This window comes from Dermacentor andersoni, chromosome 1, assembly GCF_023375885.2.
Source record: "Dermacentor andersoni chromosome 1, qqDerAnde1_hic_scaffold, whole genome shotgun sequence".
Taxonomy (NCBI): domain Eukaryota; kingdom Metazoa; phylum Arthropoda; class Arachnida; order Ixodida; family Ixodidae; genus Dermacentor; species Dermacentor andersoni.
Genome location: NC_092814.1, coordinates 303,743,897 through 303,758,174, shown reverse-complemented (window position 1 = coordinate 303,758,174; position 14,278 = coordinate 303,743,897). Strand labels below are relative to the sequence as shown.

Here is a 14,278-nt window from a genome sequence, read left to right as displayed (position 1 = left end):
TTGTAAATAATGTGCTCTAACATTATACACGAATGAGAGGTTATAAAAATTGGTCTATAATAAGATAAAACATGTTTGTCACCGGTCTTAAATAAAGGAAGAACTTGAGCCATTTTCCAGGATGAGCATACTTTAGAGGATGCCAGGGACTTACGAAATATGACAGTGAGGTAGCGACAGATCCATAATGAGTACCGTACCAAAAACAAGTTCGGAATAAAATCTAGCCCAGCAGACTTCTTGATATCGAGTTTAAATATTAAGTTCAACACACCTTCCTCGCTAATGGTAATGTCGTTGATGGATACGTCACTACGAGCAATGGTGTCTGGTTGGATGACGTTGTTGTCACGAGTGGAAACGGGCTGGAAATACTCATATACGACCGGGGATATGTCGTAGCTTGTACGTCTATAGCATTTCTAGATATTAAAGGAGCCTACAACTTATACGGTGAATTGTTATGGGATGTTCTTAAGCAGGAAGGCATAGATGACGATGTTGTGGAGTTGCCGAGGGATACATATAGAGAAAACCGAGTAAAAGTTGTGTTGGAAATAAGGTCGAAAATGTAATGAAGTGGTGTAAGTTACCAAGGACTGAAGTGCGAGCGTACGAAAGGCTCAAGCAAGAATGTCCTCTGTATTCATTGTATTCACGCTTTATGTTAAGGGCATAGAAAGACGACTGGAAAAAAGTGTACTAGGGTTTAACTTATTCTATGATAATTTATGCGTAATGGACAAATGGTGCAACAGAAGGTCCCCGGACGGATGTATGCGGAAGACATAGTGCTAATAGCGGATAATGAAAGAGATTTACAGACACTTGCCAAAATCTGTCGCAACGCGGTGACAAATCTAGGCCTTATGTTTAGCACAGAGAAATCCGAAATTGGGATCTTTAATGAAGAGACGAATAATTACATGTCTCAATTCAACAGCAAGTCATACCCATATAGCCAGGGAATATAAATACCTCTGTGCATAAATAAACGAAGGAAAGGTTTATTCAAGCACCCACCAAGATAATATGAAAATAAAGGGGAAGCGGAATGCGGCAATTAAGAAACATACATCCCTGTGTGGCCACAATAGATATGAGGTGGTCCGTGGAATCTGCACAGGAGTAATGGTGCCATTGCTAACGTTCGCATGGGCCATTCTATTGTTAAAATCGGATATCTTGTCGGGGTTTGGAGTTAACCACGGTAAAACCACAAATGAGGCTATGCAGGGTAACACGGGTTGGGCCTGTTTTGAAGTCATAGAAGCGCAGAGCAAAATTAGTTTTGAGGATAGACTCGGGAACATAGATGGAAATGAATGGGTGGCTAAAGTACACAAGTATCTGTACCTGAACGCGGCCGCAGAATGGAGGCAGAGGTCAAGACAGTTGGCAACCATATGCAGGGTAATTGAAAGTGTAAATATACAACCAGGAGTCATCATAAAGAAAGTGAGAGCAACACGGACAGCGAATTCTATGCAAAGAATAAAAAAAAAAGACCGTTGAGAATTTTTGGCTTGTGTTCTTATTGTCGTTACTTTTAGCATGCATTATCTGTTTGAATGCGTGAACTGAAACTATCCTTGATCTATTTTAAGACCTCTATGCAATGCCCGTATAGGCCTTTAGGATACTCGAATAAAAAATGAAGAAATTACAAGAATGGGAAGAAAGAAATTAGCAGGGAAATTCTGCACCATAGCACAAAGGGCAGTGCCTTGCTAGTTGAGGCTCGAGCTGGTTGCTTAAGGACAAAAAAATGCCGCAGAAAATATTCACAACATATGGGTACAGCGACGACCACAGACGACCACAAGAAGGGAGACACGCACACACAAGCGCTGGCTAACAACTGCTTTTATTGGCAAGGATATATATGCCAGGATGAAGCAAGGGAAATGAAGGGGGAAAGCACGGGAAGGGGGATCGCGTGTCAACAACGCAAGCGCAATACAGCCAAGCATGCGCAACAAAACGCAAACAATTATTTCTTTTTCTTTGCAATCAGAACTCCCCCCCCCCCCCTATAAGCCGCATCCATAAAATCAAATTCAGCATCAAAGAGAGCAATGGAAGGAATTTCTCGTACACTACTGAAATTGAACTGCCTGTCTTGAATGCCTATAACTTTTTAAGTATGCCTCCAGTGACTGTTGAAGTTCCCGGGGTTATTCGACTAATAGATTCATTGACGACTCATTCGTCACCCGGCTTTGATAACACCAGTGCTAAATTTCTGAAGAACACCTGCTCTTATAGTTCCATTGTATAACTAAAATATTTCGACAATCACTCAACACATCTACTGTTCCTTCAGAATGGAAAATAGGAAAACTTATTCCTTTGCATAAATCTGGCAGCAAAACATCGCCTATAAATTATCACCCGATATCATTAGCCAGTACCTCCTGCAAACGACTAGAACATATTATTTGTACTAACCTTGCAGATTTTCCTCAGTCTAATTCATTTCTTTAGCCATCACAGCACCGTTTTCGAAAATCATTCTCATGTGAATCGCAATTATTAACATTTACTCACGAGCTATACTAAATGCTTGACCGTTCTTCTCTTGCCAATTGAATCTTTTTAGATTTTTCAAAAGCCTTTGACAAATTGTGTCATAAACTGTTACTTTATAAACTAAGCAAATTAAACCTCGATCATAACGTTCTAAAATGGATTGAGTCATTTCTCGTTAACCGTTCCCCGTTCGTAACAGCTAATGGTCATGACTCACCTTATAGCGACGTTCAGTCCGGTGTGCCACAAGGCTTCGCCCTAGGACCTTGATTATTTCTTATCTATATTAATGACTTACCTTCAGCAATAACTTCTGGCGTACACTTATTTGCAGACGACTGTGTAATATTCAGAGAAATGACTAACGAACACGACATCACCCTGCTTTAGGCCGATCTTAATAACCTTAGCAATTGGTGCCGATTGTGGCGAACGGAACTCAACATTAACAAGTGTGAATTTATGAGAGTATCCCAATCTAAGGACAACCTGTCTGTGTACTACTTCAATAACGTTGCTTTAGAATCGACAAGCTCATATAAGTACTTAGGCCTGCATATAACATCTAAATTAACCTGGAATCATCACGTCGGATATATAATTAACCAAGCCAACCGCTTGCTGGGATACTTACGCCGTAACCCTTCTCGTGCTCCCTCTCCTTTAAAATTGCTACTTTATAAAACCCTGTTACGGCCAGAATTAGAATATGCTGCAGCTACATGGGACCCCTTTCACGAAAACCTAATACAGTCCCTTGCACTAATAAAAAACAACGCCATTCGTTTTATTCTTTGGAATTGCAGCCGTGCTGCGAGCGTATCTTCAATGAAATCGAATCTGGGTCATCAACTGCTAGCAACGCTTCTAAGAATTTCCCGCCTTTCATTTTTTCATAAGCTGTATAACCAACCTACCCTTCATCCGAAATTCATGTCACGACCGCATTACTTATCTCACCGTACTGATCATCAGCATAACGTTGTAATTGGTGCATGTAACACGACGTATTAGTTACACTCATTTTTTGCCACGTACGTCAAGAGATCGGAATAAACTTCCCTCTGATATTGTTTCCATTAATAACGATGATAATGTTCGAAAAACACTAGCTAACACTGTATAATAGCAAACATTTGTACGAACTACTGTTGGTGTTTTCTTTTTAATGTTACTTTTATATGTCATGTTCTATTATTGTATTTATCATACTTTCAGCTAACATTATATAATTAGTAAATATTGTGTATAACCTCGCAATATATTTCTTCCTTATTTGTTGTATAACCCACTCTCTTCTCTAATGCCGAAAGGTCCTGAGGGTAAATAAATAAATAAATAAATAAATAAATAAATAAATAAATAAATAAAGCGCTTGCTACCTAATTTTCTAATGTGGTAGGCTTCTAAACTGATGCGCGCGGTCTTGTCACTGCTCTTTCCTAGAATCGTCGTGACGCTCTTTCAACCGGGCCGCACAATCCGTGCACTTGCTAACGCGCGCAACTAAATGTGCGTATTTATCATCTAGTTTTTTTTTTCAGTTTTTGAGCGTGTTCCCCTAAACGGTCATTGACACATGCGACCAGTTTCGCCGACGTAAAACTTACCACACGACATGTGAATGCCAGCGACATAGGAAGGCCACCACTCCAGTGGAACATTTAACAAACCGCCGGTGGTGGTTCTTCTGGAATCCACGTTTTCTGGCGTTGCAGATGCATGGAAACAACTTTCCCAGCTTATTTGGGGCGGAGAAACAAATTGGCACGCCGTGCCTACTCGCCACCTACTTAAGATTGTGAGAAAGTTTGGGGATGTAAGGGACCACCTCAGGCTTAAGTGCTTTCCGTTGATCCTCAGCCGTTGTACTTGCCGATCCACGCATCAATTTTTGAAGGAGGCGTTTCTGAAACGGCAGTCAAGACCGAGACGGGGAACCCTGCAGCCAAAAGACGGCTTACTGATTATTAAAACTGGGCTTTTAAAACCAGTTGTTAGTCGGCGCTTGTGTGTACGCGTCTCCCTTCTTGTGGTCGTCTGTTTGCGCTGTTACCCGTATGTTTCAAGGTGAACCAACTCGCCCAAAAAGAAGTATTGATTGTATTCGCAACAAGATGAGGCAATTGTATGCTGCAGCAAATATCCGGAGATTACTCAATACATCCTTATGGATAAAGGGAAAATCAGACATCCACCCGTTCGTAGCAAGTGCTACAAAGGAAACCCAAACGGGTTCCTCGAAAGAAAAAGCCTCAAAAAGCCTCAAAAGCCCCTTTATTCATTACTTCTCTCCACCTTGCGGGTTTCCGCAGAACTATTACGTCCAACATCCTTATGGAATGCGAAGGGATTTAACCAGTGATACCCGTAAGGAATGTGCACCTTCCAGAAGCGCTTGGATTTAAAGTGGATGGAAGCATCAACCGGTCGGCAGTCGAGATAAGGAAGAGACGTTCAGAGTTTTGTTTCGACTTTTTATACGCTCACACGAAGCTTCGCAATATGTAGATTCCTATTTGTTATATATTGCCTTTTTTCATGAACCAGTTTTGTTTCGTAGGGACATCATGACATCAGAATGCAAATGCTCCACATGCGAGTGCAGCCAGAAGACGCGCGCGCAATTCTCCCTTCGATATATTATGAACAAAGTCATCGTTGATGCCTAGACATCCGCATTATGGGGAAAAAAGTGAAATGTTGCGAAAAAAAGAATTTCATTTTTTAGGGGGAGGGCTTGAGGACCAGGAAAATTGGCCGGAATTTCCAGCGCCGATCAATAACAAATGTAAATTAAAGAAAGTCTAGCCCAGACAGGGCCAATAAGTCTTCAAGAGCAGGCCATGATAGAGACACATAATTGGTAGTGCGCTAGCTTGTTGTCTTACTTGTTTGCGCTTTGAAACCTCTTCACCGTATTTCTACAAAATTTATGTTTTGACGTCACGATGGCTGCAGCAGATCCACTTAATCTTGTATATCTAGCCAAACAAATAAGAGATACTGACAGTCGGTTCTTATTTTTTACCTGTATAGAGCACACAATCACCTTGCTACAAATATATGTAGCGGACAGTGTCAAACCTAGCTTATTTACAATCTTTCTCTCTAAAAAAAAGAAAGAAATTCTTTTTAAGGCCATTCAAAATTATCTGAAATTTTCCATCCATAGTCGTACCTAGCTTTATTGCTAAAAGACCTCAGGACGGAATTTAGAGATGAACTTTAGAATCAAATTAATATATCGTATAAGCGTAGGCTCAGTGTCATCCTTTCACTAGCGCGAAACATGGAGTGCAGTTTCTACAACTTTCAATATGTGTGTAAGTGCTGGTTCCATACCTGCGGTAAAAGTGTTGCCGATGAGCAGTGAGTTTTTCTCGAAGAGTATGGTTTATTTGTAACTCGCCGCCATAGCCTAAGGTAGAAGTCGGCTCACCGACTTCTTGGCGGAGGTGCTGCGTATCGGCTTGGTGTTGCGTTTCAGTTGACATAACGCTTCTACAACGCCGTTAGGTGGCATCTCCTTCTCGTAACACGATGTAGTGCGCACAGCAGTAGAAAAAAAAAATTGAAATATGAAATATTGAAATATTGAAAATTGAAATATTGAAATATGTGCCTTAAACTAATTCATTAAAAAGCTAGTTATCATAATTATGTTGACTATTCAACCAAGGACTTATATTTCTCGTGACCGTGATAGCCGCCACGTCGAGCAATTTAGATCTAGGGTTAAAATTGTGCTATTTGCCACAGACGTTTTTTTTTAACGTTTGCTGCAGCCAAAAATGAAAATAACACCCAATATGCTCTACAACTGTTCATATTGTCCACAGCCTTTTGCCGCATAGTGATTACGTGCCGGCCGGGGCAAGGTGGCTGGCTATGCGCGGTGACCGCCACAACGTGAACGCGCATTACACTGTCTTCTGGATCAGCCCACATTGTTACGCCATTGTCCAGGGTTTGCCCACTTCAGTGGGCGAAAAATGGACTGAGCAGATGCCCCAAACCCCGAGAAAGAAAGCGTATGAAGCCTTTCTATAGTAAACGAATTATGCTCTTGAAGAAGCATATATTTGCTCACGAGAGGATATCTAGGTACCGTTTGTGGTTTCTCTGCGTAACTCCACAGAGAGCAGAGCCAGCTACACATACGCCGATTAAGGGCTTTCCTGGTGCAAGTTACTGGGCAAGGCGGTAGCATCAGCGGCAACAGCCATGGTCAGTAGTGTTCTGGAGCGTTCGCAATGAAAACTTAGCTCTAAAAGGTACCCCGCGTATGCTCTTTGCTGGAAGTGCGGTTTCCTAGCACGCAGATATGGAAACTGAGATGTGACGCAGCCGTGTAAGGTTTATTGTTGGTTTACCGAGGATGGAGGCCTCGCGCTTGTATTCGTAATTTTGGTATAGCGCGGTAACGGAAACGGAATAGACGCGTTCAAGCACAGGTGTGTATTGGTTATCTCGACGGGTTAGATCCCATTCTCATTTCATGGTGTTCTGTTGTGGTCTGCGCAATTTTTTATTCGTATATGGTTTAGCACCCCTTCGTTACAGGCATCAATCGTGCCAAGCTCTGTTTCACACGGGATACGCTATTCGTTGTGTACGTTGTTTCGCACGCAACCAGAGAGAAATAAGCCTCGCGTGAAGCGTTAGAATATGCTCACTGACAGCGTCGATAAACCTTTTTCGGACACCTACTGCAGACGTGCAGCCATCGTTGTGACTTACCAGCACAAGAAAACTCGAAGCTAGGAGAATTCGCGACTATAGGCTGGGGAAAAGAACGAAGACCCGCACTCTAATTCGCACTGAAAGAAAACTGTTTTATTTCATCCGGCGTTTAATGCCGTGCTCTGCACATTGACTGAGCTCGAGCGTGCGCTTACCATCTCTTTCGAAGTAAGCCTGATAAAAGGTACAAGCCACGTGGTAAAGGAGATATTGAACTATACAAGATGCGAACAAAAAAAAGCTGGTCACCGATTCACTTTCAGAAGACTAGAGTAAGCGACAGTCGAGATCGCCTCATGGTCCCTCCACAATGAGGCCCTTTACGTGGTCAGCGATCGGCAATCAAGTTCTGGTGTGTTGCGTTTCGTTGTGCCTGCGCAAGTCCACTTTCCTCTGGAAGGCCCGGCCGCAGACTTCACAGGCGAACGGCTTGAAGCCCGTGTGCTTGCGGCTGTGGGTGATCAGGTTCGAGGACTGGCTGAATGCCTTGCCGCACACCTTGCACTTGTGGGGTTTTTCGCCTGCGAGAAATGGACGAGCAATACTGTGAGCAATTGCATCGATCTGCAGGTTAAGACAAGGTTTGTGACAATCGGCTGCACAATGCCAGGTCTGGATGCAGAATTTACTGCTTCTCGGAGTGGATGCGTTGTCGCCTTCGTTTGCTGAAGCAGCTGCGAGAGTTATTAGAGAGTTTTAAAAAATTAACGAGTACCGAAGTATAGCAGAGTCAGCTACGGTACGCATGCGCAGGAAACAAACTTTCTTTTTCTTCTAAAACTACCAACAACCGTAGTGTGAGACCAACAACAACAAAGAAGGGACTGCAATTATTTACTTGGAGGGCACCTCTGTGGCAAAGAAACACAGAACTGCCCTTCAACTTTGTCCGTAGGGAACGAATAACAGCGCGAACCAACGAGGACGGGACGAGAAGGCAACGCACACAGGCGCTGACTTACAACTGCCTTTATTTTCGCAAGTGTACGAAACATATAGCATACACATAATAAACTAAAATAAGGGAACAAGTACAACAATCACGTGCCCATGTAGGCCGCTTAATGAGAACTGCTTAATCCTCTAAACACATGCGCCATGAAATATTTTATCTTTTTTCAGTCAGCGTCAGGGACGCCATGCTTACAAATGCGTCATCCAGTTCATCTATCTTTACTGCTTCGACTATTAATCTCGCCATCTTGCAAGAGGAGTGGTTGAGCACTGTCCTACTGCCCAAATGTGGTACACATCAACGTTGTCGCCTCGTAGGATTGTTTTCACACTTGAGCGTAGGCAAAATATTGTCTGAAAGGTTTACCACAGCAGTTTGTCGACGTCAACGCGGCGAGACTGGGTGCTTATGTACCAGCTTCATTAGTCCTAAACAGACGGCTAATGCTGACGACAGTATAGAAACCAACGTGAGCGGCATATCCACTCAGTCGGTGACAGGTCGCTGACAAAATACGAAAAGAAACGACACTCACTAGGTGAGCGCCGATGCAGGTGTACTGTTAGCAGAAGGCTTATAAGAATTACAATGCATCGAGCTTTTCTTAACTTTCTTGGTGACAAAAATGGTTCCAGTGCTCGTGCGCTCAAGTATGTGTACGGTGCTCATGTGTGCAGAACTCAGAGGTATCTGCACGCTCGGCTGACTCGTGGCGCTCGTATCGCACAACGACTTTACCAGACAATTTATATTAGTGCACGATAAGGTTGCTACTTGCTGTCGGATCTACACACTTCAAAATGCACGGGCCGACATTTTACACATCGGGTTTGCTTTATTTTTGCCATCGATAGCTAGTGTATAGCTACCGCAACTTCACACAAAACTGTAGACTAATGATCTTCGTGCCTTCTTTTTTTTCTTTTTTTGATTTTGTGCACCTTAACTTGCACAACGGTATTTAAAGGGATCCTGAAATAATTTTCACGATTTTCTACAAAGGCACTGAGTCGTTAGGGTAGGTCCTTCTGATCATTAATTGACACATCTAAGTGCTCGGCGTAAAGCGTGTAATTTATTGTAAGGTTTTAAAAATGCACATCGCTGCCGATCGCAGCACACTGCTCGGCGCAATTTTAAGCCGCCCCTACCCTTATGACGGAAATCACCCATATGACGTCAGTGGGGCGAGCTATTCGATTGACTGACCAGGGCACGTAATCGATCATTTTTCCAACTTTATCGTAAACAAATGATGTTCGTAATAGTTGGAATGCTAGGTAATTTGTTTTTATAAAAGAAGTAACATAAAGAGAATGCACAAGAACAATTTTTCAGGACACTTAAGCACTTCCGGCGCACAGGAAGTGTCGTCTGCTTGTGTTACAACGTGCTCCGTCTTTGACGAGAGCTCCGCCGTCAGTTTCGGTCTGTCTTTTCGCGAACGCTATGATTCGACTTTGTTGCGTTGCGGACTGCAAACGTAGCGACTGGCAATATGTCAAGCTGCGACATCGTGTCCCTTTGCAAGCCAGTAGACGAGCGGACTGGCTGCAGCGCATCGGACTGCCGCTATCCGATCGACGCCAGGATTTGCGCGATTGCGGCCGTCACTTTACACCGGAAGATTACTAACGCAATAGCGTTTCGCGCGTCCGGTACAACGTTACTAGAGTAGCTTCAGTTGTAAAACTCTCCGCCCGCACGCTTACAGCCCCTGTCGCCACTTCTGTAACAGCCCCAGATGGCAGCGCCGTTCCATCGAGCTCCACTGCAGACGCCTCGCCGCAGCCTTGAGCTCGTGCGTACGGGTAGTTTATGCGTGTTTCACTTTCGCTGGCCTTCTCCCTTGTCCGAATTAGTGATATCATGAGATAGCGGTATCCACCTACAGCAATAAGATTTATTGGGCCAGTTGGTTCATACTGAGAGAAGGGTAAACTGCACGAAAGGAAGAAACGCATACAGCGAAGCGCAGAAGCTGCGTTTCTAAATGTCGTGTTTCTTCCTGTCGTCTTAACGTTTCGCGCAGTTTAGGCTCAGGAGCTTGAAAGATCTGGCCAAAGTGCGTAATTGTAGGATGATCTTCATCCCCACCGAAGCTCCTCACCACGCCAAAGAAGCGCTACAAGAAGAAAGATGAGGTCAGTCTTTGAACACACAAGCCACAAAAAAAAAAGAAAGAAAGAAAGAAATCATCGACTCTTCCACTCCGTGAAGATGGTTAACCAGCGAAGCTGAAACGTGCAGCGCCTGTGTTTATCACTGCGTTAATCCCGAGGGTTCATTAAAGTATTTCTCAAATATGACGTTACACACACAATCGGCTGCGACGGAGAGAACGACGACCCTGATGGTATGCTCGCAGTCCGCCGTTGTCGCTTGTGTTCGATATCTCGAGTTTGCTCGGCGGAGTGGTTAGCAGCCTTCGCCCGCCATTTGCCGCTTGTGATTCCTCGAAATTAAATTTCTTCAAAATTAGATTTGTCCTCTACGTAAGACAATGAGCGGCTCATAATCCCTTAAGCAATCGCTCCTATCCCCGTAAACGCGGCCTCCCCATTACGACGACAGAAGAGAAGTGAAATTGCAATCTGAAATGATGAGCGGCAACGCAGCCAACTGTGGAAGACGACGACGAACGCGGGAGCAGTGGCTCGAGGGCGTGCCGTGGATTTCGCAAAGAGTTCCCAGTCGGCAAGAGGAATCGCTCTGTTCCACGCCGAGCGAAGCGTCGCATTGCTGGGAGCACAGAAAAAGTGGCGCGCCGAACTGTCGACATCGTTCCGATAGCCGCCTATGCAGCCATGTGCGCAGCACATCGGCATCGTCTGCTGATATTCTTAACAAACTCGGCGAAGGCTATAGTTTCGCGGATGACATGTTTGCTAAAACTTGCCGTCAACAACGAACCACAGATTACACCGATGCTGCACCGCGTGCTTAGTCCGGCCCGCCAGAGTAACCGGCTAGTGAGGAAGTGAAGCTGGGCGCGATTACAGCGCCACGAAGGCGCGGGCACGTGGCGGTTCCGCGCAACGGCACCGAGTTTGAAAACTGAAGCTAGTCTAGTAACGTTGCGTCCGGTATTAGGGTAAACGCAAGCGCAAGGGGACAGGGCCTGGCCGTGTCCCCTTGCGTGCCGTTTCAGGGGATGAACAGAAGCGCAAATGTGAGTGGTCTGCACGGTGCAGCCACTTGGTGGCATAGAGCTCAACCACACACAGTAGCAATAACTATTCTTCTTTGCTGTTGGTGTAAATTTTTCGCAGGAGTGTAATCGTTAACACGTTGTTTTGTAAATGTTTAAAATGTTTTACACTTGGTTAGAGCAATATTAGCTCTTTCTTTGGCTGGTTAAGCTCTGCGCCAACGGGTGGCTGGACCGTGGAGACCGATGAGGCAGCTCACGTACATCTATGCTAAAGTTCCTTCATCAGATTGGGTTTATGCCTCCACCGCTCCGTCGAAACGTTCGGCTAATGCGTGATTACCTGAATACCACACTTTCGACGCTACGACAGAATGCTCGCAACGCACGCTGCTTCGATAGCTCTCGCTTGGGGTTGACGGCCAAGCCGCTAGTGGAGACGTTTCGCGCGGGCGGGGGCGGGCTCCAAAACAACCGGAAGTGGACGATGTGACGTCGCATCATGACGCAGAACCAGTGAAGGAGGAGCTTAGCCCCGATCGCTCGGCTAACGAGTTGAGGAGGAAAAGCATGGCTAGGGAGGAGGGTAACTTATAATCGCTTGTAGCTCCATTAATACGTAACGCTTCACTTAAATTGTGGTGAGAATGTTCTACTTAAGCTGTACCCTACGCGTCTACAAAATTTGTCCGAACCGTTTCAAGGGCCCTTTAAAGGCAATACATTTCGAAGTGAAATTTTCTGAGAATGACCTACAGCACTTTCTCTCCCAATTGCCCTCATTTATCGACAATTTGGAAACCGACGCGCCAGCTATGTTTCGCCAGGATACGCGGTGTTCGCTAAAGGAAAGTGAACGCTATCATTGTTCGGTTTACTTGTAGGAGAAAACAGAACATATGCATGCACTTATAAAAGAAAACGTGCGAACAGCGAGAAAGATATACAAAGGACGGATACAAGGAAGTCATCGCACGATCGTCCAGCACTTGCGTACACGGTGTCTTTCTTGTCTCCGTCCAAGGTTTTGCGCTGCCTTCTAAGACGCATAACCTAAAGCGCAACGGCGCACCTCTATGCAGTTTATAAAGAAGGGCACAACATAGCCAGACTCTGATTCCATTGGTTGCCCAAACTCAATTATTACGAACCGCAATTATGACCCGCCGACGCCAGCATGTTGTTGCAGCTCATGTTTGTTGTGCCCTCACAAAGACTTTGGGTGCACAAGTCGCTGTGTCACAATTCCAGGCATCCTGAAGACTTCATTGGCTCACGTTGGCACAGCTGTGCGGTTTTTGAAAGGAGTAAGTATGAACTCTCATCATGGCTACCTTACTTTACGTGCACGGGAACGCACCCAAGTGTGGGTTTGTGTTTGTTTAGACTGAACAGAATTTTTTTTTTATGTCCCGTGGCAGATAGCATAATTCTGCTCCTTGGCCTGGATTTAACGAAGAGGCAGTGATTACTAAGTCAAAAATCCTAGATGGCTCATGGGTCGAAAAATCTGATGTCCGTCGTTCTGGCACCAAAATTCATCGGGAGTCGAACCCACGGCCTTTGGTGGGAGTCGAATTGACGACCATTGGTGTTAATTAGGGCGAATTAGGCCATCAATTTCGTTATAAGAAAGCGTGAAGCCGAGGCGAAGAAAAAGAAGCGTCAGCATGACCTGTGGTGTGAAGGCCAAGTTAATTAAGAGACTCTTAATTCAGATGAGGTTAACGCACCCGAATCCTCGACCTTTGGTGACTTGGAGTTATGGCAGAACCGGGCATATCCCCAATTAGGATTCCAATTCACATTGTGAAGGTGAAGAGTCGAACCCACTACCTTTGTTGTTAATTAAGGCGCAATTAATTATGATATAGTTAATTAAGGCCGCCGAACCCGCGATATTTGTGTTGATTACGGCGAACTTAATTAAGACACAGTTAATAAAGGCACTCGAACCCACGAACTTTAGTGGGAGAACGTAAGTAATCGAAAGTAAGTGCGCATTCGAATGAAAATGTCAGGTAATGTAATGAATGTCTCGTGGGCCGCGCAGGCTTTCGCCTTCATCCTCTTTAGCGTATGCTAAAAGTGACTGTAAACATTTTTTATCTGCACGAGAAATCGAAATACACAATAGCCTAATTTAAGAAATTTCTGATACTTGAGTTTTTAAGTAACTACTCTGCTTCAACTTATTCTGTAATTCACGAATTGCAGTCGGCAAGTTCGCATGGCGCATTCGCATGGAACGAATTTTTGAAGGTGACGCCCGTTTCGAGATATTTGTTCCAAATGTGTGCGACTAAATGCATTGATGTTGCATTTATTTATCTCCTGCAATTTTTAAAAACAAGTGTCGTATTAAAATAAAGTGAACAACAGTTACTTGTTCCACATGTTCCACATGTTCACGACGCACGTCTCTTAACTGGCCTCATAAAACGCTGCAAGTGGACGTGCCTTGCAAATTCAGCCGATACATTTCGTAAATTTTAATATGGTGCAGTATTATGATTGGCTAAACACTTAATTGCTGAGAATTTGCTAATTAGCCAATTATGCACTTGCATTTATTGTGTTAGCCGCTTTGAGCGTTCGAGCTATAGAAGCAGAATTGCATAAAAAGAAAACAACTGCACTATATACACTAAGGCTACAAATGGTTCTTATGAAACAACCATATAGAAGAACCAGATAAACAATGAATCGAGGTAAGCTGTAAGGTAATTTAGCTACACTTGCCGATAACACAAAATATTTGTAACGCTGACAAAAGTCAAGTGAAAATGAAGGAAACTGGGACTTGGTCGCCGCGGTGGGAGAGGGAACCCGTGCGCAATGCTTTCCTTGGCTTTCGTATGCTTGGTAAACTAGAGTCCCTGGTACTCCTTGAT

General features: G+C 44.3%; 1 protein-coding gene across 1 annotated transcript in view; it reads right to left on the bottom strand.

Moving 5' to 3' along the window:
• Positions 1-7,349: 7,349 nt before the first annotated feature.
• LOC126548066 (uncharacterized) overlaps positions 7,350-14,278 on the bottom strand; it is a 38,682-nt gene continuing 31,753 nt past the window's right edge. Inside the window, exon 5 of the mRNA XM_050196151.3 lies at positions 7,350-7,799. Within this exon, the coding sequence (XP_050052108.1) occupies positions 7,621-7,799 (179 nt within the window). The 3' untranslated portion in view covers positions 7,350-7,620. The remainder of the gene's footprint in view (positions 7,800-14,278) is intronic.